Consider the following 26,601-nt stretch of genomic DNA (forward strand, 5'->3'; position numbering starts at 1 on the left):
ATTCATTTCTTCCTTCAATTAAACTATAAACTCCTGAGGGCAGGGAATTTATGGTGTTCTTCTTATCTAAACCCTTCAGCACCTTTGAGCTGGACCAGGAAGCTAGACACAGTATCCCAAGAGTGGAATGAGCTGCCTCTTGAGGTATTATGTTCTTTACTGGAAGTCTCCAAGTAAAAGTCCAATGGTCATTGGTTGGGAATGCCATAGAATAAATTTTTTATGTAAGGTATTGGGCTAGGTGGACTCTGAGCTTCCTTTTAGTTTTGTGATTCTATAACTTTTACAATTTCCACTCTCCAAATCGTTAAACCAGCTATTAACAACTTTTCCCCCAATTTCACAAATATTTCTTATTCTCTCCCTTAATTTACCAAGATACTTGCCTTTTTTGAGCTTGTGTGTGATCCTGGACCACACATAGAAGGACATACTCTCCCAATTTTATAGCAATGGAAATAGTGACAACCACTCTACAAAATCAAGTAGTCATTGAATGAAAGATGGGATTTGTTGATCATTGTAGGTCCTCCAGCTCCACCTCAAGATGTCACCATTCAAGCCGGGACCACTCCAGCAACCATACAGGTCTCCTGGAAACCACCAATTCTCACACCCACTGGGATGTCCAATGGAGCAAATGTGTCTGGCTATGGTGTTTATGCAAAAGGGCAGAGGGTGAGTCCCCCCGACCCCCAAGTGGAACCACATGAGCAGAAAAAGCACTCAATTTGTAGCTTAAGGACCTAGATTTGAGTCCCAACTCTATAATTTATTAACCGTAAAACCTTGGGGGAGTCATATAACCTCACTTTATGCATCTGTAAAGAAAGGGAGTTAAGATTAGATGAGCTTTAAGCAACTTTTTAAGTCTAAAATTTGGTGATTCTGTCATATCATATCCAAATTCCAATTATCAGCATCATTGGATTTGATGCCTTTCAAAGAAAAGATAGATGGTATCCTCAATAGAACATGAAGTTCTATTATACTAGGCAGAGGGCATGGGCCAGATGGGCCTCCCCAAAGCCAGTTTTAGGGAAAAACTGTGAAGCAAGGGGAGCTCTCCCACTTTCAGCATTCCTTCCTCAATAAGGTCCCTGATGCTTTTAGCTTAACCTCCAACTGCCCTTTGTCTTTTCATTCAGTGTCTTAACTGAACCAATCTTTCCCACTTCATTTTTCTGAACCTTTCCCATAATTCCCAACAAAAGTCCTAAGTACCATTCCCAAACAATTTTAAGTTGTGACTCCAGCCAACCTCAACTAAATTCACCAGACAAAATACTCTCTAAGATCTTTTCCAGCACTAGAAAAGTTCATGAAATCACAGATTAAGAACTAGAATGGACCTCAGTTGTAACTGGGTCCAAACTTCTTATTTTGCAAATGAGGGAACAGATTTTTCCCAGGTTACCCTGATAGCAAGCAGCAAAATTGAAATTCACGCTTGGGTAAACCACATCCTGATCCAGAGACCTTTAAACTATAATATGATGCTACTGATTATTAATTGGATTATTGGTGGTTGGAAAGAGTTATCGCTCATTTTTAATTTTCCTGATCAACAATCAGTTGTCTTTAGTAATTAAAGGAAATAATGACTAGGATGAGTTATGCATTTGGGGAACATTTGAACAGAGGACATTGCCTTAATTTAGAATAAGAGTCTGATACCTTTCTTTGTGTCATGTTCTCTCAGGTGAAGCTTGAAGTACCCTTTTCAGAATCATGTTTTTAAATAATTGAAGGAAACATTTAATTCCAGTAGTAGTAAAAATAAAGATGTCATTACTTTTTCCATCCAAGTTCACGGACTCCCTGAAATCTGCCCACAGACTATAGATCCCAAGTTAAAAACCCCTGACCTAGAGAAATTAGCCTCTAAAACTGGCATTGTAACAGACCAGGAGTAGTTTGGATTGTTCCCCACCTTCCTATTGGGAGATAAAGACCATCATCAAATTAACCAACCCCCATTTCCTTCATACAAGACATGAAAAGATGATGGCCCCTCTCAGTAGGCCCATTAGGTCCCAAATGTTTCTCATTAAACATATTTTGTTCAAGCTATATCTGTTTGGCACAGAATTTCCTGCCCAGTTTGAACTTGGCTTGGCCAGCTCCACATTTTTTCCAGTTACATGGGCAGTTAGACCTGGCAGTAATTAGCATTTACTTACTATTCACAGGAGCCAGATTTCCCTTCATTGACTATGGGGAAGAGACACGATATGGGTCTAATAGAAAATGCCAGAAAGGGCATCTGTCAACCAGCTTTTAAGTTGGCTCTCTGTGTCCTCAGGTGGCTGAAGTCATCTTCCCGACAGCCGACAGCACAACAGTGGAGCTGATCCGCATCCGGAACCTGGAAGCCAAGGAGGTGACCGTGAGAACACTTTCCACCCAAGGTGAATCCATGGACTCCTTAATAGCTGCCATTCCACCTGACCTACTGGTGCCTCCAACCCCACACCCTCGAACTACTCCCAAACCTAAGCCATTAGCAAGTGCCGGAGCCCCAGATACCAAAGACGAACAGTTGGGTCCCCACCTCAAAATGGATGAGTCTTGGGAGCAGACTCGCTCAGCTGCCCCCACACACGGACACATGCTGGAACCTCCGACATCTAACTTTCCGAGCTCAGCTCCGGGGAGGCGGTCACCCTCTCCCAATCGGATTCTCCCCCAGCCGCAGGGTGCCCCTGTCCCCAACACTGTGGCTAAAGCCATGGCACGGGAAGCCGCACAACGGATGGCAGAGAGCAATCGAGTAAGTAAGGATCCCTTTGTCCTTCTTTGTTTGTTTTTCTTGGGGAAATGCCCAATCTAATATTGCCAATCAATTTATTTATATATAAATATATAATATATAAATTAATACGTATAAATTAAATATGTTAATTAATGTTAAATGTATATAAAAATGAACATTTATTGCCTACTATGTGCTAGGCACTGGAGATACAAAGTTAAAAGGAAACAGTGTCAGCTCTTAAGAAGTTGATCTTTTGTTGGAGGGATACAAAATATCCTCATATGATTACATACAGTTATGGGAATGGGATGGGTCCATATTTCCATCAGTATAGAAAACTCCTAGTGTGAAAATTTCCTTTTCTGGTGCAGGGGCAAACCCTCTACATTATAGCATCATAGAAAGCTCCTTGAGGGGATTGAGATGTCAAGGGACTTGTCCACGATTGCACAACTAGTTTCTGTCTACACAAGACCCAGATCTTAATCATAGTAATATATGGCATTTACATAGCATTTTGAGGTCAGCAAAGAGTTTCATATATATTATGTTAGGAGTTCTCATATGAGTCTCACAATAACTCTGGGAGGTACGTGTCATTATTATCTTCATTTTACAAATAAGTAAACTGAGGATGGAAGAGGTTGAGAGGTCTGGATTTGAACTCAGAGATTTCTGACTCCCTCCCACCTCCAAAGAGTTTCTTCCCATGTTTTTGGTATAGCATTTCACCGTTTTCCTCCAGCCCTTGTTCAGTATTCTCTGCCCTAGAAATATCTTTTCATCATTTTCCACCTTTTTTCTGCTAACTACTTGGGGAGGCTACATATGCAATATGGTCACAGCTCATAAATGCCATGGGCACTTCTCTGATTAGGATCATGGATTTCAGTTTTGAAAAGGTGATAATAGAGGAAGGAAATGTTCTGAGAAGAGGATCGCCCTGGAGATAATCACAGCTGCCACCAGGTTTCTTGATATTTTGACTGCTCTTCTCTTCTCACTCATTTGTTCTTTTTCAACAAAAGAATATGTAATTAGATTATACAAAATGGCCCCTGCCCTTACAAAGCTCATGATTTGTTTTGGATGATAGGACTTCTACTACAGGAAAAGTGTAATTAACAGTGGAAGTGTGTCATGAGAGAAAGCACTGACTTAGCCTTGGGAGAACCTGCTCTACAAATTGCCTCTGTTTCCTCCTCTGTAAAATGGAGATTATAATCCTCTACCTCTCCTCCTACATTCCTTCCCACTATTCTCTTCTCCGACATGAACTAGGAGAGAGAATTTCCTCACTATAAGTTCCCAATTCTAATGAAATAATGGGCCATTCCCCCAAATTGCTATGCTAATCACTAACATAAAACCATATAGGACCATAAATGTAGAGCTGGAAGGAAGGAACTAGAAGAGTTATCCCAATTCAGTCCCTTCATGAGAGCTTCAGAGCTGAAGAGCGTTGCCACTTGCCCTCTGATAATGAAGTTGTTTTAAATGGCAGGAGTAGAGGGCATCAGCAAGGTCAGCTCTACTCCCTCTGCCATCCTATTGCCAAGCAAAATACAAAATTTAGTGTTTGTTTAGTTACGTCTGACTCTTCACGGCTCCATTTGGAACTCCCTTGGCACAGATACCAGTTGGCCATATCATTCTCCAGCTCATTTTACAGATGAGGAAATTGAGGCAAAAAGTATAAAGTGACTTACCCGGGGTCACACAGCTTGTACGTGTCTGAGTCCAGATTTGAACTCAGAAGATGAATCCTCCTGACTCCAGGACCATTGCTTTATCTAGTGCACCATCTAAATCAAATCCTAGTCCCAGGAAAAAACAAAGGTCGGGCTTATGTGCTGAACAGCCTTTCTTCTCTGATAGTCTAAAGCTCTGTGATTCTCTGAACACCCCCACCCCCAGATCTAAAAGATAAAAAGGGAGGTAAAAAGATATTCCAGACTCCCAGGACCTGCTCCAAGGAGGGACCTTCTCTTTCCTCCCCTGTTCCTGTCCCTAAGTGGAGCTGGCTCAGCAGGATAAATTCCCATCTTCTGTGGGGAGCAAGGAGACTCTGGAGCTTCCTTTGTGGATCTAGTTTCAAAATGATTGCTTCGCCAGGGCTCATCCTCATCCACCTAGGGCTCTGCTGGAGCCTACATAGGGCCAGCTGCAATGGACGTGGTCCCTGCTGGGAAAGAACTTGACCCTTCACTCCCTTCCGCCCAGTCTGTGCAGAAACCATCTGTTCTGTCTGCATTGGAAGTGCCTTACTTGCTACTACTCTGAATCCCAGCAAATAACAAAGCAGGAGGGCCTGAGACCTGCCCTCCCCTCCTAGCTTCCCTTCCTTCCTGTCTTGTATTCTTCCTTCTTTATCTCTCCTTCCTCTTTTCGTCTTTCCTTTCCTTCCTTCCCTCCCTTCTTTTCTTTCCTTCTCACACTTGTCCCTTTTCTTTCTCTTCCTCATGTTTACCCTTATTCGTGTTCCTTCATTTGGTCTACAATAACTTCCAGAGCTTCCTTCTATTCTTCCTTTCATCTTTCTTTTCCCCTCTCTCTTTTCTTTTGTCCTGTCCTTCCTTCCCTTCATCCTTTCTTCTCTCCTTCACTTTCTGTCTTGCTTTTTTCTTTGCTTCTTTATCATATTTCCTAGACTCCCTTTTCTCCCTTCCTTTCTTCACCTTTTTTCTTCCTCTCCCTTCTCTTTCCTCTCTTTCTCTATCTCAATTTTTCCTTCCCTTCCTCCCTTCCTTTCTTCTTTTTCACCTCCTCCCTCCCTTTTACCCTTCCCTTATCTCTTCTTCCATCTCTCTTTTCCTCTTTTCTTCTTTCCCTTCCTCTCTCCCTTTTTCCCTTCCTTCATTCCTTTTATTTGTTCCTACATTTTTTCCTTCTTTTATCCCCTTTCTTCCCTACTTCCCTAAAGATCCCAAGTCATCATGAAGGTAATCAACAAAAGGGAAAACACTTTAACACTACAAACATATTAATTTCTACACCTATTATGAGTATTCTTGAATTCTGTGCATTCATTTTTCACAAGGGAGAGGTCCTCCTCTCTTTCCCCAATTTTTCAGATGGCAATATCACATCCAAAAGATGCCAAACTACCTGTCTAAGATCACAAATCTCTTGTCACAGGGTTAAGGCTGAAACTCACTACACCACATTGCTTTCTTTGGGAAGGTATTTCCTGAAAATGTGTGTTTAATTCTACAAATAAATGTTTGGGGAATGGGAAGATTATGTTCTCCTTCATTAGTAGCAGGAATTGAAAGATGGTTGCTTTATGTAGATAAAGTACTAATCTTGGAGTTAGGAAGAAGTAGGTTCAAATACTGCCTCTAACAAATACTAACTGTCTGAGTATCAGACATTTCCCTAAGATTGTTTACTATTGATGAATTAGGATTTATTGGTGAAAGGAGCTCTCACCATGTGGTATCAGATCCTTGAGTGAATACGCTGGATAGGCAAGGGCCCCATACTTTCAATGGACTCCCATCTCATCTTTTCCTCCTAGAATCCCTAGTTTCTTCCAAGCGGCACCTTTTCCACGAAGCTTTTCTGATCCCTCGAATCTCCAGTTCCCTCCATCCAGATTTATCTTGTATATATTGGGAGGACATTACATAACATATGTGTACACACAGATAGGTATATATAAGGCATCTAGAGTACTGGGCCTAGAGTCAGGAAGTCCTGGATTCAGATACTTCTTACCTGAGTAACACTGGACAAGTCACTTAATCCTGTTTGCCTCAGTTTCCTCATCTGTTGAAAGAGCTGAAGAAGGAAATGGCCGACCACTCTAGTATCCCTGTCAAGAAAACTTAAAACAAAAACATGAAAATCCCAAATCGAGTCAGGAACAATTGGACATGATGGAAATGATTGAACAGCAATAGCATATGTGTGTATATACATGTATATGTATATACAGATATACATGAATATTTTTATTTACATACTCTCTCTGTCAAGAAAACTTGAAAATCCCAAATGAGGTCATGAACAATTGGATATGATTGAAATGACTGAACAATAATAATATATGTGTGCCTTTGTATACATATATATGTATGTACACACAAATATACATGCATACTTTTTATTTACATACTCTCTTTTTCTCTACACACACACACACACACACACACACACACACACACACACACATACATACAAGCACAACTTCTTCTGGGATATAGAGGGTGTGTCCAAAGCCTTAGTCACCTTTAATAACTTTAAGACCCCACTAAAAGTTATGATAGGTATCTGTGAGAATTGGAGCTGACCATGGTTGTCCTTCATACTCTTAACAGGATAAAAATGACATCACAGAACCAGCTAAGTGAATAGAGCACCAGCTCTAAAGTCAGGAGGACCTGAGTTCAAATCTGTTCGCAGACACTTAACATTTCCTGGCTGTGTGACTCTGGGCAAGTTACTTAACCCCAATTGCCTCAGCAAAAAAAAAAAAAAAAAGCTATCATACACATTTACTTATATATACACATAAGTATATACCTGTATAAACATATGTATATATGTGTGCAGACTAATACACATATATCCAGTGCTTAGCACAGTGTCTGCCACATATTATATGCTTAATAAATGCTATTGACTTGCCTTAAAATATGTATTTTATAGAAAGGTAGGGACTGTTTCTTTCCTGTTCAGATGCCTGATACAGTGACTGACAGATAATAGGAGTTTAATAAATGCTTATTGGTTGTTTGAGTGATGCATGAATATTCAAAAGATATGTGATTTAATCAGCTGGACATGTGGGATCAAGGTAGAACTCTGTCTCCAACTTGTCCTATGGCTTTGAGAAAAGAAGGGCCAAAATTGGAATTATGGAACCTGCATTTGAGTCCCAGCTCACAAGTTATTATTACCTTGTGATATAGAGCAAACCACTTATTCTCTGCGCCTCCCTTTCCTTATTTGTAAAACCTGTGGGATTGAATGAGATGACCTCTAAGGTCCCTTCCCAGGCCTAAATCTGTGATCCATGATGCTATGAGCACCCCAAAATCCAAAAGGAAGTCAGATAATAATACTTAACAGTAGCTGCCATGGACAAAGCCCTTAATATATATTAGCTCCTCTCACAGAGTCAGCACTTGTGTGTGCTTAATACATGTTTGTTGACTGATAGATTTATGTCATCAGCTCCTCATGTCTGAAGCACTGAAAGTCCAAGGTACTTTTCCAAGTTTATGAAGATAGGAAGGCTCAGAAGTTAAACTCAAACTCATCTGTCATTGAATTTAGGGCTCAGTCATTGCACCAGGCAATTTTTATAAGATTTATATAGATACAGAAGGATCCTTCTTAACCATTCTTGGATGAGCAAAATATAGTCTGATGCTAGTATCTTCATCGAGAAATGTACAATTTTCTCTAGACAAGTGCAATGTGGAAGACACAATTTCTTCTGGGATATGTCCCCAAAGTCTTAGTGGGGTCTTAAGCTACCCCACTGAGTGAAGATATAGCTATGGATTGGTTATGTCCATGGTTAGTTATAGTCCTTCCTACGGAGGAGGAACAAAATGATAACACTATGTTGGGGTCATGTACAGTGTGTCTGACTGTGATTGATCGGACTAATAAAAGCTCAGAAGTCTTTCCCGTAGGTCAGGAACAAAATAATCCATAATCATAAAAAGACACAATGGATAATAGATACTTAAAAACATCTTGTTTTAACTTTGGGAGCAAATGTCCCTCAATTTACTGTAGGGACAAGTAAAGTTTAAAGCATGAATAAACAATAGTAATAAGTAAGCATCATATGTAATGGGGACAAACTGCAACCATTCCCAATAAGATCAGGAATGAAACAAGGTTGCCCACTATCACCATTACTATTCAATATTGTATTAGAAATGCTAGTTTTGGCAATAAGAGTTGAAAAAGAGATTAAAATAATAGTAATAATAAGGCACATTTCTATAGCCTTTTAAGGATTACAAAGGATTTTCTTTCCATAACTCTCAGAGGTAGATGATGCAAGCATTATTAATAACACTTTATAGATGAAGAAAACCAGGCTAGAAGGGACCCCATTTTTATACCTGGGGAAACTGAGGGCTATAGAGATTAAGTAACTTATCCAACATCACAATGATGTCAAGAGGCAGAGTTTGAACCTACATTCTCTGACTTCCGAGCCACTTTTTTCTCTCACCATTCCTGGGTCCCTATGATCAGCCAGCTTGCAAGTGGCAAATATAAGCTGCTATCCAGATTCTTTAAGACTTAGTACATTTCAGTGAACAAATCAGAGTCAAAACAATAGTCTCAACAAAACCCACATCAATCTGCAGGATTTTGCTGAGAGCATATTGGGAAAGTTTCTTTCTCAAAGGTCTAAAAAGTATAATGCTATCCTCATGATTTGTGTGAAAGCAGTTTTCTTTATGGTGTTATGATATTTCTGGGGACCTGTAATGCCTTGGAATATCCAAATCCCAAGGGTCTCCTCTGTTCCTTCGTTTTCACTCAAAATAATAGAATGTCAGAACGAGAAGGAACCTTACCCAGGACAACTAATCCATACCTAAGAATGAGTTGCTGCTGCTGCTAGGTAATAAAACACACACACACACACACACACACACACACACACACACACCACCTACTACGTGCCAGGCACTATGCTAAGTTTATAAATTATATATATTTATAAATCTTATAAATACTATCTCATTTTTATTCTCATAATAACTCTGCAAGGTAAATTTTATTATTGTGACTGTTTACAATTGAGAAAACTAAAATGTGACTTGTCCAGGGTCACACAGCTAATGAGTTTCTGGGGGTTCTGATTTGAACTCAGGGCTTTATAACGCCAAATCCAGAACTCTATCCACTGTGTCATCTAACTACCAAAAAACCCCCCAAAACCATGCAGCCTCTGCTTGTAAATCTCCCTTAAGGAGAACCTACTCTCTACAACCCATTTCTCTTTTAGACAGCTTTACCTCTTAAGAAACTCCACTGATATCCACCCTAAATTTGCATTGTTTTTTCTTTCACCCATTGTTCCTTGTTCTGCCCTCTGGGACCAACATGAGCAAGGATAATCCCTCTTCCTTAGGACAGCTTTTCAAATATATGAAGACATTATCATGTTTCCCCTGCATCTTCTCTCTTCTAGGATAAGTATCCCCAAAGAGCCGGTCCCTCCCTCACTGCCCTGTATTCTACTTAATAGAGAATCTCTTCTGAGTTCTAGGATCTCAGAAATCCAATTCTAGGAGGATAAACCCTTATAAAGACAATATTAGTAGACAAGTAGGAAAAATCAGGGGAAAAAAAACTAGTTACATTTCCTTTTCAAAGCATCTATCCAAAAAGGCAGAATTAAGAAAAAAAATTTAGGCTCAAGCAGGTAGTGCCACCCAGTGGACTGAATTAGGATGACATCTGTGGTCACTCAAGAGATCTCAGATTCCCTACTAGAGGATAGTTTACTATAATCTCACAGCAGGAAGTTCTACACCATCCCTGACAAGGTTATCCAGGTTCCACTGGACCTCCAATGAGGAAAACTCAAGACCTGTCATGGTAGCACATTCCAATTTTGGATAGTTCTCCAACATTAAGCCTAAATCAACTTGTCACTTTTACCCATTAGTTCTTCTCTCTGGCTCCAAGGATGGAAAAACTAGTCTCTCTTATTTCAAATGCTCAAAGGCAAGTCTCAGGTCATTCATTCTCTCACTGACAATATCCTTAAAAATGAACTCACAAGTGAACTCAAGATTCCAACTCTGAGTCTCTGCAATAACTTTGCCAAGGAAGGCCCAACTTAACTGAGATCCATTTGCTAGCTATTGTTCTTCCCTACTAGTATGTTTTTTCTTGCTGAGGCAATTGGGGTTAAGTGACTTGCCCAGGGTCACACAACTAGGATGTATTAAGTGTCTAAGGTCAGATTTGAACTCCTGACTTCAGGGCTGGTTCTCTATCTACTGCACCACCTAGCTGCCCACTAGTATGTTTTTTTTTAAAGATTAAGAACTAAGTGAAATACAATTAAATATCAGTTTCTCTGAAAAAACCTGGGAATTTAAGACATCAATGTGTCCACCAATAAAGTTAATATGATTTTAATCTGCCTTAAGATCAATCAATAAACATTTATTAAGTACCTACTGTGCCAAGCACTGTATTAAGATATGAGAGCCTACAGCTAATGATTTTTTCCAAGATCACACAGGTCTTAAGCATAAGAATTGAAATTTCATAGATTAAGGAAGAATTGAGTTTGAGTCTGCGTCACACATATGTTAACTGTATGTCTCTAAACAAGTCATTTTCTTCATCTATAAAATGGACAAGTCCTTATTATAGTTTGTATGTTCTGAAGTAGAGATTGAGCTGCTCAGAAACAAAGTAGAATATCTACTCAATTGCTTCTTCTCTTTTTCCCTCCAAGATGGAGAAAAGGAGCATGTTCGAGGACAGGAGCCGGGCTGGGCATTATGCAAACTCTGATGAGGAGGAAGAAGATGGCTATGATTCACCAGACATCAAAAGGAGAGGAGCTTCTGTGGATGATTTTCTGAAGGGTTCTGAACTTGGCAAGCAGGTAATTGGCAGCCTGTGGAACTATCAGTGGTCAGTTCTTAATGATTCCCATATGGCAGCAGGAACCTGGTCACCACCTTTGTAGCTGAATTTTACCATTTCAGGCACAAAATTCAGAAACTCTCCCCATCAAATCCTCTGGTCGGAAGTGCTTAATATTTATTGAAATGACCTGCAAAGGTAGAGAATATGACCTCTCTCCTTTAGATAGATCCTTTTCTCATTTATTATTTAGAATTATCCATTCATTAACCTAAAGCAGTGGTTCTTAACCCTTGAGGTCCTTAAGAGGATCTCAAGGTCCTTAAGAGGTCCTTAACCCTATCATGGACTTTTTCTCGCTGTCAAGAAAATTTGAAAAATCCTGAATGCGGTCATGAACAATTGGACATGATTGAACTCATATGAGAATCCCTCTACAATATTCTCAACAAGTGATAATCCAGTCTTCAACATAAGACCTCCTGAAACATTCTATTTTAGATCAGCTCTATTTTCTAGGAAGTTTTCTTTCTGGCAAACTAAATTTGCTTCCCTTGAACCTATTAAAACATTAACAATTAAATCATCTTTTCCATCACAAAGCTCCTAGGCAACAATGTGAGATTGGAGGCAGCTAGATGGCACAATAGATGAGCCATTGGTCCTGAAATCAAGAAGGCCTGAGTTCAAGCCCAGCCACAGACATTTAGTAGCTATGTGACAAGACCCTGGGCAAGACATTTAAAAATGAATATGATAATGGGTTTTCATGAAGATCAAATGAGATTTTGTAAAGTGCTTAGCACAGAAACAAATAAGCTAAAATATAAACTAAAATTTAGAGCTTTAAGATGGGGCAAGTCAATGGAACTAGACATATCACACAATCAATAAATATTTATTTCTTTCCTTTTTCCATTCACAAGATTTCATATATTTGAAATTGTAAGTAAACTTAAAATTTTTGAAAGTTATACGTTTTATTAATGCCTTGCATTTTGTATCAATGTCGTTTTCGGATATATTCAATGAGTTTTCCTTTATGATAACAGAAAATGGTCAGAACCAATGAACTATGATTGCATCTGATGGTAGATGCAGTATTCTATACCCATTGTCTCCTACCTCTCCCCTGAAGGAAAGAGGACTAATTTTTCTAAGTTTTTTTTGGAGCCAGGATTGGTCATGATTATAAAGTTATCAGGATTCATTTGAGCCATCAATAAGGTAGCTTTCAATTTGAGGAAGTTCTTTATTTGTTACGTGGGAAACTCTTTGCCTATTCTGTCTCCCTACTCCTACTCTAGCACTACACAGTGTTTTTTGGTTAAGATTAAGTGACTTGCCCAGTTCACAGAGTTAATGAATATGAAGTGTTTAAGGCTGGATTTGAACTCAAGTTCTCCTGTCTCCACAACAGTTTTCTATCCACCATGCCATCTAGCTGCCCCAAGAGTTAGAGTTTTAAAGAAGCCCCAGCATCCTGTCAGGGGAGGTGCTATGGGGAAAGCCATTCAATTAAGTATCCCATTCTCTCAATTCCGATCCTGCAGTCCCACTATGGTCATGGGGAGGAATATCACACAGAGAGCAGCCGGGGTTCTGACCTGTCAGACATTATGGAAGAGGATGAGGAGGAACTTTATTCCGAAATGCAGCTGGAGGACGGGGGCAGGAGGCGGTCCAGTGGAACTCCGCACAACACACTTAAGGTCAGTGGCCAGGAGCGGTTCTGGCTGGGGCTGGAGCTCTCTCTCGCTGGGTCATCTCTCAATCTCTTTTTGTCCCTTTGATCAGCTCAGTTCTAGATGGTCCCACAAATTGCATACACAGATGTTCAATTTTGAGGCAGCGCATTAACCCAGTATCAGGAATGGCGTGTATATTTCTGCCTCATTTCCTCAGGAATTCTGCTTTGGAGGAGAATAAATAGAATTCTTGATCACTTTCTTTGTGTCCAGCGAGAGATGCAGCAATGGGTAACACATAACTTCTGTCCTCTGTGAGATTTTTGGTAGTGGGGAAATAAGGTGGAGAAATTGAGTTACACCATTCTAAAATGATCAAAAATTTTCATTGACTCCCTATTGCCTGTCAAGGATGGTTCAAACTTCTTTCCTTGGAATTCGAGGCTTTCCAGAACCTGGTACTCCTACTTCCTTCCAGACCTGGAAGATCTTGCATTCCTGACCCCCACATCTTCTCTGGTCTATTCTCTATCTGAGCACATGCCATACTTTCCCACCTTTGTGCACCCTCTTGTCTGAATGGATCCTTATGTCCTCTTTGTTGGCTGGATTCCTACCCATTCTAAAAGCTGAGCACACATTCCACATCCTTCATGAATTCTTCCTTGATTTTACACACACACACACATACACACACACACACACACACACACAGAGTGAATATTAAGCTTTCCCCCTTTAGTCCTCATAGAGCATTCTGTTGTGTTCTTCATGGTTGTATTTCAGTAAATTCAGAGTATACTTAAGATAGGGATGAAAACTGGATCTATGATCTTACTGCATAGGGAACTCTCAGATGGAGAAGCTCCTGTCAACGCAGGTCAGAACTTTTCTGCAATTTAGAATCTTAAAGAGTATCCAGAGCATTGAAGGCAAAATGAGAAGTTGAAACAAAGCTTGGGATCACATAATCAAATGTGCATCAGAGGTGAGACTTGAAACCAGGTCTTCCTGACTCCAAGACTAGTTTTCTATCCATAGTAGGAGAGAAAAGACCCCTGAGTAATGAAAATCTTGGCTTAAGGTAGAGGTAATTTGTCTTAAAGGTGATGAGGGATCAATGGAACTTTTTGAGCCAGGGAATCATATGCTAGAGGGGGTAAAAAGGTATAATGGAAAAAGAATTGGCCTAGGAGTTAGCTAAAAGGATCTGGTTTTCTAACTCAGCAAGTCACTTGACCTCTGAGTATCCCAGGGGATTCTCTAAGAGCATCAGTTGTAGAGCAAGTACTGGCCAATATTGAAAGAGGCAGTTTTCTCCTTATCCTAAGGAAAATTACTTCACTTGTGAAAGGATAGGTCCATAAAAAGGAAAAATAAGATCACAAATGAGAGATGGCCCTTTATCCCTCCCTTCTTTACCTCACCCACATTAGAATAGACTTATTTTCCTCCTTCTTTGGAGCTTCCCTAACCATATTCCAAGAGTTTCAGAGTGTGTCAATTCTGGGGGGAGCCTGTAGAGAATTTTTCCCATTTATGGAACACTCCCCGCCTGCCCTCAGCAAAGCTCCCTGTGTTCCCCTGGTTCTTCTGTGAGAATCTATGAGCCATACTGGAGCACTGGTTCATGTGGCTTGAATGGAAGTCACCAAACCCATCATCCAAATATGGCTGCCAAATCAGTGACCCATTGCATAGAGAAAGGCTGCTTCTTCCAATGTGCCATGACGAGGTCCTGAAAACCTCCCTCTCCCATGAGCCCTACACTTTGATTGCTACTTCTGGAGAATGCCATGCCTCCTGATCTTGAAGATAACAATATCAAATCTTGTTCTCAGTGGGACTTTTATTTCCTGCTAGTAGTTCCTATTGCCTCAGAACTAGAAGAGACCTGAGAGGTCAGAAAACTCAATTGTAATTAAACTCAGTGAGCATTTATTGAGCATCTCTTACTGAACATCAGGCACTGATTAAAATGGAATAGTTGTTCCCTCAAGGAGCTTACCTTCTACTAGGAATTCCCTCTATGATCTCCTTGGCAAAAGGTCTAAAGGAGCAAAATTCCAGTATCTTCTTACTTACTTTGATTTTCACTTATTTGGCCAGTAACATGGTCCTCCATGACTAAATCCTGTAAAAGGTAAAATACAAAGAAATGGGAGATAAGGATTCTATAGTTGAGGGGACAGAGTAAGGGGGAATAGAATAATTCTAAAGTAGTGAATCCAGTGGTCAAAGTTTTTAGGTTGCTCTTTACTGGAGGGTATATTTTCCTAAGGGGCTAGATCATGGATATACTAAATTAAGTTCCTAAATTAAGTACATGGGCTGGTCTAGATGAATTCTAAAGTCCTTCCCAGATCTGAAGTGTGATGATTCTTCCATCCTCCCAAACTCTTGATGCACTTTCCTTATTAACTGGCCCAAACAATCTATACTTACATTCCTAATGAGCATTTGGAGCTCTTTCAGTCAGAGGCTTTTGAAACCCAGAAGTACTCCTAGTTTTCTACACTTTAATGCAAATGGCACAAGATGATTTTCTCCCCCCCCCCCACTGCTCTTGATACCTTTCCTGCCCACTTATTCCCCGTGCAGATATCTTGTGGGGTCCAATCCAATGAGCAATCTGTACTTAAGTTCCTAGTGAGCTCTTTCAATCAGAACCTTTTGAAACCCAGAGTACTCCTAGTTTTTTTCACTTTAGTGCAAATAGCTCAGGATGATTCCCCCCCCCCCACTTCTCTTGATACCCTTCCTGCCCACCTATTCCACATGTATCTTATAGGATCCAATCCAATTGAGCAATGCTGTCTCCCCACCCAACAAAGTCTCTCAATAGTGGTAAAATCTCTAAGGAGTCCTAAGTGAAAAAATTTCTTCCAGGGAGAAAGATTATGGTGCTGTGTTAATAGAAAGCCAATAGAATCTTTCCTATCCCCTCTCCCTCTAAATCATCCTCAGGTCCCACACACAAAGGTCCCCATCCTCCCAATACTAATACGTGCTCTCCAGTATATGGAGGTACTTTGCATGTTTAACAGACAAATTCATTCTCATTTACTGTCTGAGAAACAGCTACATGGAATGTTCCTTCCAGCTGCTCCTCTCCGAGGGTGCTTCTCTCTACCTGGTATGTATTCCATTCCTTGGGGGTGGCGGCTGTCTAGGAACAAGATATGGTTGAGAGCTTGATGTCAGATAAAAGTTCTAGGCTTCTTGGTTGGATGAAGTTTCCAGCTTGGGGGTAAAAGATGCTGGTGCCATCTTGTCATCAGCATGTAGGGGTTCCCCGTTATGGTGTGGGGTACCATTCTGGAATGCTTCTCCTGTGGTAGGTGCCTTTTGCCAGTAAGAAATGGTACCCTGTAAAACTTGTCCCAACCAACAGGACACCTGGGACCTAGGTAGACTGAGATCCAAACCCCCATCCGTAGTGGATTCCAAGCACACATGGTCCAAGGAAAAACAGGACAGGCAATGTAACCCCTCAACACAATTCTGTCAGCATGGAAAACAAGGAGGCAGAACCTGTCTTAGCTCTGAGCTTGGAACCATCCTTAGCTCTAATCCCCATAGAACCTAGAACCTCTCCCTCTTCCAGCCCCTCTCTCTAAGGTACCATTTTTGATTTTCTCTCTTTCTCTCTCTCTTTTTCTCTCTTTTTAATGGGCTGCTTTGGCTCCTTCCTCTTCAAGCATCAGTATGCCTGCTCTCTGTTTGTACTGTGACCTCCTGCCTTCTCTCCAACACTCTCAACATGTCTTTATTTTCAGAGAACCATCCAGAGCCTGCCATTCCCCCTCCACTGAGTAAGCCGCATGCCTTCCGTTTGTCATCATGTCTAAAACTAATTCTGTCTTTTATTTTTCTTTCCTTCCCTTTTTTGGCCTCATTTTCTGTTTTCTCTTTCACTTTTTCTTCTGCACCTATTCTTTTTTGTTGTTTGTTTGGTTTAACATCCCATACTACTCAAGGAGTGCTGTGAAAATAGGACCATCACCGATGCAACTTTTTGGGAACAGCCCGAATTTCCCCAACAGACCCACCACAGTAAAAAACTTTTTAGTATCCCAGAAGTAGCCGAAGAAGATGGAGACTATTCTGAGCTGCTGCACAAACAAGGTTTAGGGTTGTCCTATAAGATGAAAGCCCCCAGAGCCAGAGGACCTAGGTTCCCCAGGTGTTGTATTGAAGACAAGGTCCAACAGACCACCTGGTTCCCCACCAAGCACAGGCTCTCTGGGTTTGCCCATCACTCAGAGGACTCTGCCCCTGAAGAGAAGGGTTACAGATTTAGCCAGGCCCTCACCCGGAGCCCAGACAGTGGGCTTGACTGTGGGAGTGAGGAAGAGGAGTCTCGATTTAGCTTCCGAAATGTCCATGGTCATCCATCCCCTCACCCTCGTACCCCCTGCTGCCCTGGCCGCAGCCACTGTTCATGCCGGAGAAGTCCAAGGCCCCTCCTAGCCCATAGGAAAACCCTGACCCGGCAGACCAGCATTGAGGAAGACTTTGGAGAGCAGTTTGTCCCCAGTGAGGTCACCAGGAACAATGAGACCACACCTGGCCCCGAGAGAACTAGCCCCAGGAAGAGTCACTACAGTGATCCCATGAAGCCAGAAGACCCTTGCTGTGGCTGGAAGGTCCAGATGAGTGACAGCAGGGCAGCTGTCCTGCTTACAAAATCAGCTCCCAGAGATGGAGAAGGTTCTTTGGTGTGTGAAGTAAAACCTCCCTTCTAACATCTGCTTGCCAATCCAATCTATTTTCTTTCTTCTTTTGATTTCCTAGTGTCCATCTTTGGGAATTTCCCCCACTGGCTCTCCTTTCATTCTTCATGCATTTTTTTTTAATTTCCTCAGCCTCATCATTTCGCAGGCTTCTTACCATGCTCAAGACCTCCTTACTTTGCTTATAATGATGATTTTCCCACAGAACAAATTACAATAATGGCTGCTTTTATTAAAGGACAACTGAATCTAAATTTTAATTAAGGGTTAGCTGAACTAGAATTATTGGAAAGTTTGGCTTTCTTGGTATTTTTCCCCTCCTCCTCAATACACCCTATTACCATTGTTATGACAGCTGCTGATAACAAGATCATTGTGGATTAAAGTATTTGGCTTTTATTCTTTGACTTTAAAACAAAATTGAAGGGAAGAATTCATAAATGAGACTATGCATTGTTTCTAGATTGCCTTAGCCTTCCTGCCATTCATATTCAAGGATGAATTTTCTATCCCTTGCCAGCCTATATTCACAACTTAGGACAACTCTCTAACCTGTTCCCAGGAGCAGAGTTACTAACATTTAAAGAATAGGTATTCATGAGTAATAATAATAATAATAACCCACATTTGTATAGTGCCTTAAAACTTACAAAGCACTTCACAGATATTATCCTATTTGAGCCTTCTAATAATTCTGTGGAACATGGCTAAAACCTCCATATTGCTGATGAGGAAATTAAGACTTAGAAAAAGTGATTTCATAGGATTAGAGTTCCTAGAAGGAACTTTGGAGGTTACTGAACCTAAACCCTTTATTTTATACATAAGGAAAGAAAGGCATAGCGAGATTAAACAACATGACCAAGGTCACAGAGTGAGTATCCGAGATGTTATTTGAACTCAGCTCTTTCCAAGAACAAGTCCAGCATTGTATCCACCATACAAAGTCGATTCCCATACATCTTTAATTTGTGCCCTCTTTTCAGATCACCCCATACCCTGGACCTTGGAATGGAATTGCAGAGGAAGCTTTGAGCTGGTTAGCCTTTACCTTCCCCCAACCTCATTCATCCACCCCTTCTAACCCCACTCCAAAGTCTGAGTTGGAGCAATCCCTTATATTTCTGTAAGTGGGCACTAAATATGAGACCATGACCAAGCAAGGATTTCACCAGCAGGATGTCTTAAGGTTTTAATCTCTCTGTACTCAGGATTCGTTGCCCAAAGCTTAGGAATTATACGACTGAATATACTTTCCCTTTGTTCATCATAACCTCTTCTATTCAAATTAGTATCATGAAATATCACGATTTTTTTCTTTTTCCTTGGAATAATTTCAGCTTTTCTATCTAGATGAGCAGTAAACAGGAGTTCCCCTTAGTTCACCATAAATCACTGAGGTTTGTTTCAGCGCAATGCACAGAACAAGCTATGTACAGGCAATCTGAACTTGCAGAAGAAATTCCAGTCCAGAGTTTTGTTTTTTTATCACTCTCACATAGACAACTACATCCAAGGAATCTATTTGGAAAATTCTGAATTTTTAAGACTATAGAAAATGAGGTGTGGAAAGAGCCCTACAGATTAATGGATCATTGGATCATAGATCTACAAATAGAAGACATTGTAAAGATCATAGTGCCCTATCTCTTTATTTTAAAAAAAAAAAGGAAATTTGGGGACCTTTGAGAAAGGGAGGGACTTGTTATAAGGTTAATGGCAGAGTTGGGACTGGAACCTGAGTCTCCTGCTTTCTAGTTCAGGGTTCTCTCCATTCTCTCTTACACTGCTTAGAAAGAGATGAGTCTTGTTGAAATGTATCCCTTGGCTATGTACAGTAACAACTCATATGGCACCTTAGCATTCAAACTCTAGAGGGAAGACCTTCATTGTCTTTAAAGGAATGATAAATTATATCTTATTCTGCAAGAATATAAGCCTTTGCAACTTTTATTCAAATTCTTTATGGACAGCAACAGCAGACCCAAAACATGGCACCCAAGTGAACCATTTTGTGCGACATGTCCAAACGTGACTTGATTGGAGATTGATGCTGGTCTGCTTTTCTTCCAGGTGCTTCAGCTAACCTTTCAGTTAAAAGCTAAGTTTAGTTGCCTTTAGAGCTTCTGCTCCCCAACCGAAATGACCTTTGCAAATGTCCTTGAACCTAGCGATGGTGAAACTTGTGACTCTGTTGTGTTGTTTTGTCTTCAGCTTTTAGGAAATCCAGTGTCTGCAGGACGGAGTGATAGGGTGGATCACCCAGGTCGAAGGTTATCACATGGCAGTGCTGGACCTCAGAGGCCCCGGCCAATGATGGTCCCTTCCATTGGTCAGTTGGCCTGATTGGTACATTTCTGTTCTTTACGAGTACAGAGTGAATTCTCAGTCCTTAATGTATTGCATATGTGTGTTTGTGTTTATATATTTGTGTTTACATATATTTATTTATATGAAGGCATAGTATTAAAAGATAAAATACAAAAAACTCTCAATAATCCATAGTAATATAAGATAGGAAGAGTAATCCAATTCAATCTAAGAAGTATAATTTAAGTTCCATATAAGTGCCAAGAATAAAGCTGGGCAGTGGAGATATGAAGACAAAAATAGTCTTGTCCCCAAGAAGTTAGTATTCTGAGAGAATGCAACATGGAAATAGAGAAATATAAGGACAAACAATAACTTGAAGAGGAAGAGGGCATTGATGGCCAAAGGAACCAGGAAAGGCTTCCTATGGGAAGACCCTCTTGTTCTAGCCTTTAATTCAATATCTAATTGTTGTTATTGTTGTTGTTATTTTAAACCGAGCTACTGTTTAGCATCCATATGTAAATAGTTTGAATTTCTCTGTTTCTCCTATCCATAGCTCATCCTAGGATGGGCACTACTAAGAAAATGACAGTAAGAGGAAAGAAAATCAAAAGATTATGAAATCCATAAAATGGCTTATCAATCCTTGGATCACTGAGAGTTAATATGAAAATGAGGGGGGAGGGTACATTTGATCAAGTGAAACCAGACAAATGGTATAGAAGTAAAAAGTAAAGTAAAAGCAATGACTGGGAGAAGACTATATATTAAAATGTTAGTTGACAAAATTTAGAACCGAGATGAAGAGAAAGACTTTCCAAGATATAGATATGGGAATCTGAAATTAGTGTTTCCCTCCATTCACTCACCTAGCCATCCTTTCATTTGTTGATCATCATCCAACCTTCAGTTTCCATTCTCTGAATTACTTTTTGGAATTCAGCAAGTTGAGCCAAAATTGTCCTTTCATTTATTTCACTGGATCCATTGGATTAAAAGGCGCCTATGGGCAAATGTCAGAGGACACATTGGAGCAGTTTTACTCTTCTGTTGTTGGAATGAATCAGGATCAGATAGAGTTTTGTTCTAGAAAAAAAAAAGAGGGAGTGAGAAAAGAAATAAAGTAAAATAAAGAAACCACAAACAAAAGAAGGAAAGAAAAAAAGAAATTCCAAAAAGTATCATGCACAAGATAATGGAACTCAGTTATTGAACAAAGTTGTATTTTTTAAAGCATGCACAAAGACACACTTGTGCATGCACATATACACATGCACAGACACGCACACATATACACACACACTTGCAGAACCTCTCTTATACTCAAAGAAACTGAAATCATAGCAGTATTGCAAATAGACTACAAAATTTAAAAAGAAAGAAGAAAAGAATCATCAACAAATACCCTGTTTCTCTAGCAAAGAGTTCAGAAAAATGATACCATTTGAGCAGCTGATGATGGGCCACTAATAGTATTCTACCCTAAATGCTAATAGAGCAATAAGTTCCTTTTCCAGGTTTTCCTGTCACCTGTGCAATTATAAAACTCCCCCAGTTATTCTGAGACAGCTCAGTATAACTGGGCTCAGCTGCCTCATTCTAATTTTTGAGATTTCTGTCAGCATAATTCTGATGGAATATTGCAGGATTTTCTAAAGTATGGCAGTGTTTTAAAATGATGTGAAAAGTCCCAGACAGTCTTTGCCCTTCAAAACATCTTTAGCAATCACAAACATTGCAAATTAACTTGAACAAATAGAAAGAACTCATTCCATAATAGTTTATAAAGTATTCATCATCTCAACAAGCTCCACTTGTAAAATCTACATTCATTCTGTATGGAAATTCCTCCATGTTGGTTACAAATTTTGATTTGTTTTTGAGAGAGATCAGATTTGGCGTCTTTACTCTAAGGTTTGCCTTTCCTCTATTATTGAAGAAGGCAGGAAAAAAACAAGAGAGAGTGGGAAGAAAAAAGGAAGGAGAGAAAGAAGAAAATAAGGAAATCAGGCAAGAAGTAAAAGAGAGGAAAAAGGAAAAAAGGGAATAAAGAAAGGAAAGAGAAAGCCAGAGAGAAGGAAGAATAGGAACAGAGAAAAAAAGAACAAAAGAAATTGAAGGAAGGATGAAGGACAAAGAGAAAGAGAAAAAAGGAAAGGAAAGCAAAAATGAAAGGAAGAAAAGAGGAAGGAAAGGAAGAAAGGAGAGGAAGAGGAAGAAAAAATTTGAAAAGGAAGGGATAATGAAGGGAGAGAAAGGGAGACAACTATGCAGATAATCTGATAGGTGAGTTAATCTATTCATTTGATCGTCTGACCAAATATTTATTGAGTACCAGATATATACTTGTGCTTAGTATAGAAAGATTAAAAAAAAACATATTATCTTCCCTCAGGGAGGTTATATTCTCTTGGGAGAGAGATTATCTACATAAATAAATATGGGACATCTCAGAAGTCTTAAAGCTATTAAAGCTTAAGACTATACTAAGACTTTTGGAACATCTTATATATTAAAGATATGTAAAAATAAATAAATATCAGTTAATTTTGGCAGAAAGTCACCAGCATCCATGGGGATCTGAAAAACTTTCATGCAAAAGGCAACACTTGAACTGAACTTGAAAAGAAACTGAGGATTCTCCTTGGTGAAAGTGAGAATGCCTTCTGTGAATGGGGCACAACAAGGAAAAGCTCAAAGATGGAGAAAGGAGTGCCATGTGTGAAGAACTATGAAGGCCAATTTGTCTAGACCATTGAGTGCATTAAAGGGAATAATAATAAGGATCAGAAGGTAGATTAAAGCCAATTTTTGAATGGTGTTAAATGCTTAATAGAAGAGTTTGTATTTGTAAAGAACATAGGGAACCACTGAAATTAAAAGGGAGTATATGGTCAGACATATGCTTTAGAAGGATCATTTGGGCAGCAGTACGGATGATGAATTAGTTAGGGAAGTGATGAAATAGAGCAATTAGGAGGCTGTTTCAATCACATACTCAAGTGAGAAGTGATTAAGGCTTGAATTAAGATGGTGACTGTGAGTAGAGAAGGGGAGAGATGTGAGCAATATTGCAGAGGTAAATTCAATAACAGATAGCAATTGATTCAATGTGTTGGGGTAAGGGCAATTGAGGATTAAAAGATGACTCCTGGATTGCAAACCTAGCCAATGGAAAGGATAATAGTATTCTCACAAGTAATAGGGAAGTTTAGGAAAAAGATGGGTTTGGGGAAAAAAAATAATGAGTTTACTTTAAACATATTGGATTAGAGATACCTAAAGGAAATTCAGTAGAAAATATCCATTGGTAATAGAGTTTGGGAGCTTGGGGAAAAATAACTGGGACTAGATATATAGATCTTGCTATCATTTGCAAAGAGATTATAATTAAATTAAATCCATGGTTGATGATGAGGTTTCCAAGAAAGAGAGTAAGAAAGAATGTGGAAAAGAAAAGAGAAGGAAGCCTGAGAAACATAAAAATCATCAAAAGATTAGTAGTAGATGATGACCCAGCAATGAAGAAACAGAAAGAACCTGAGACAGGTAGCAGGAGACCCAAGAAGGAGAAGAGTCATGAAAAACCAGAGAGGAGAGAGTATTTAGGAAAAGAGAATGGTCAGCAGTGTCTGCTGAGACACATCAAGAAAGAGGACAGAAAATGGCATCAGAATGGGCAATTAAAAGAATATTGATAACTTTAGAGAGATCATTTTCAGTAAAACAAGGAAGTCAGAAACTAAACTGCAAAGGATTAAGAAGTAATTACAAAGAAATGGAAACAAGGAAGGTAGAAAGCTTCATTTTGGAGACTGGCTAAGAAAAAGAGATTTAAGATGATAACATGAGGAAATCTTAGAGTCAAATGAGGATTGATCCTATCACGTCAAGTCAATTTAAGGCAACAACAATATGCTTAGTGCTGAAAATACAAAGAAAGGCAAAGCACAGTCCCTGCTCTCAAGGGCTTACAGACTAATGGGAGAAATAATGTGCAAACAGCTATGTACAGGAAGATACTTGTTATTATCTAATTGTTTTTCAGCTGTGTCCAACTCTTCATGATGCCATTTGGGGTATTCTTGGCAAAAATACTGCCACTTTTTGTCCATTTATTTTTACAGATGGGATTAAGTGACTTACCCATGGTCACACAAGTGTCTGAGATCAGATTTGAACTCAAGAAGATGAGTCTTCCTGACTCCAGGTTCAGCATTCTATCCACAGGACCACTGGGCTACCCCCAAACAAAAAATATAGAGGACAAATTGAGGATAATCTTAGAGAAAAGGCATTAACATGAAAAACTACTTGCAGAAAATAAGATTTTTACTGGGAACTGAAGGAAGTTAGAATAGCCAGAGATGAGGAGAAAGAGCATTTCAAACATAGGAGACAAACAGCAAAAATGCAAAATTGGGAGATAGAGTATATTGCTAAAGGGACAGGAAGATAACCAGTGTCATTGAATCACAGAATGTATGGAGAGGAGGAAGGTGTAAGAAGAAAGGAAAGATATGAAAGGGACAGATTATTTGGGCTTTAAAGCCAAACATAAGATTTTACATTTGATAGTGGAGATGATAGGAGTTAACAAAGTGTATTGAACAGAGGCTGAGGTTGACCTCAGGATAGCAGGAATAACAAAAAAGTCAGTTTTCCACAGTTTCCTGTAATTTAGGAAAACCAATTTGACAGGAAAGTGGAGGGTGTCTATAATGGAAAGACACTTGAGGCAGGTAAACCAGCGAGCAGACTGTGGAAAGAGTACAGGCTAGGGGTAAAGAGGCCTTAAACCAAGGAGATAGCAGAGTTGGAAGAGGGAAGGGATTATATACAAAATATGTAGTGAAGGTAAAATCAACAGGACTTGGTAACTATAAGGGACTCCTTTTATTTCTTCTTGAGAACCTCTATGGAATTTGTTTCTGAGTTTCACTTCAAGCAAGATGTTAGAAGGAGGGTAAAACAATGTCTTGTTCCCATGAATTATTGCTAGCTGAGTCACTACAATAGATTCATATAGTCCATGTTGTTTTTATGGATATAGTGGGAATAAATTCTAGTGACCTGAGACTAAGAATGTAAAATCTGCCGAACTAAAACTTCCAGAATTTAGAGTCATAAAGTCAATGAACTACAGAACCAGGAGGGATCTTAAAGTTCTTTGTTTTAGAAAGAAGAAAATTGAGTCCTACAGATTGAGGGACTGGGTTTAACCCAAGATCCCAGAGTGAATCAAGGCAGAACTTAGTTCTATAATAACTCTTCAATTCCAAAGCCAAAAATCCAATGAAGTTCCATTGATTTAATGTGAATACATCTGCATATCTGTCCAAGTCCGTGGGTCCTGTCCAGGAGCTACCTAAGGGGGATTGGAAAAGCCAAAGTTTCTCTTTGACCACCAAGTAAGACAGGAAAGGAAGATATTGGAGAAAGATTGCTGGATTTTAAATCAGAGGGCCTGGGTTTGAATAATGGTTCCACTTTTTTACTTACATGTGTCATGTCAGGAATATCTCCTAACCTTTCCCTTCCCCCGGCCTCAGTTTTCTCATCTGTAAAATGAAGCAGTTGAAGTAAATGACTTCAAAATTTCCTTTTAGCTCTAAGTATTGAATCAGTGGATCCACAACTATCAAATGAGTGTGTGTTTTTGTATATGCCTTGCAAACGTAAGCAACCATGATTACTTAAATAGTTAAAAGCTGGGCACATATCTTTATTTAGTAGACCTTTTGATAAATTCTAGAAAAATAGAGTAAATTATATCAAAAGTTTTCTAGTAATCCTTTTTGTAAACTATCTCTGAATATTGCCACTGAACTAGATCCCAAAACATATCTCAAGAATACACCTTAAGAACTGGGAGGAGTCATATCCTTGAGTTCCAATGATTTGTTAACAGAACAAGAAATGAGGAAGAAGGGAATGATTCCATGTAAGACATTACTTCAAAATGATCAGTAGCTAGAGTGTTTGGAGAGACCACTGAGTCTGGAGTTTAAAAATTTGGTTTTAGATCCCGATTTTGATGCCCATCCCTGTGTGGGAAAAGTCAGTAAGCTTTCATTGGCTTCTACTTTCTCCTTATTAAAATGAGGGAAATTTTATGATCATTTGGAGACATTTCCAAACAGAACACAAGTAAATGTTCCCATTTTATCTCCTGAAAGGGAGAACAGGGCAGAGTACCCAAGAAAATGATTGGATTCTAACAGCTAAATGTTGTTCAATCATTGCAGTCATGTGCAACTCTTCATAATCCCATTTGGGATTTTCTTGACAAAGATACTGGAATGATTTACTATTTCCTTCTCAGCCCATTTTACAAATGGGGAAAACTGAGGAACAAGACTAAGGGACTTGCTTAGACTCACCCAGCCAATAAGTGTTAGAGTCCGATTTGAACTCAGGAAGATAAGTCTTGTGCTTTATGCACTATGGTGCCCCTGACCTGGCAAGCCAGTTAAATAGGCCATCCATAATGATATCACATTTCCCTTGTAAT

The 26,601-nt window shown here is 39.6% G+C and overlaps 1 protein-coding gene across 9 annotated transcripts in view; it reads left to right on the forward strand.

Moving 5' to 3' along the window:
• Positions 1–26,601, forward strand: part of RIMBP2 (RIMS binding protein 2) — a 489,205-nt gene that overhangs the window by 444,763 nt on the left and 17,841 nt on the right. For 6 of the 9 annotated variants that reach the window (XM_031948402.1, XM_031948398.1, XM_031948399.1 and 3 more), the window contains exons 17-22: positions 527–678; positions 2,306–2,773; positions 11,217–11,369; positions 12,904–13,062; positions 17,019–17,759; positions 19,989–20,106. In XM_031948402.1, the coding sequence (XP_031804262.1) occupies positions 527–678; positions 2,306–2,773; positions 11,217–11,369; positions 12,904–13,062; positions 17,019–17,759; positions 19,989–20,106 (1,791 nt within the window). The remainder of the gene's footprint in view (positions 1–526; positions 679–2,305; positions 2,774–11,216; positions 11,370–12,903; positions 13,063–17,018; positions 17,760–19,988; positions 20,107–26,601) is intronic. The other 3 variants (XM_031948404.1, XM_031948405.1, XM_031948406.1) reach the window with 1 other exon arrangement.

Source organism: Sarcophilus harrisii, chromosome 1 (genome assembly GCF_902635505.1).
Source record: "Sarcophilus harrisii chromosome 1, mSarHar1.11, whole genome shotgun sequence".
Lineage (NCBI taxonomy): Eukaryota > Metazoa > Chordata > Mammalia > Dasyuromorphia > Dasyuridae > Sarcophilus > Sarcophilus harrisii.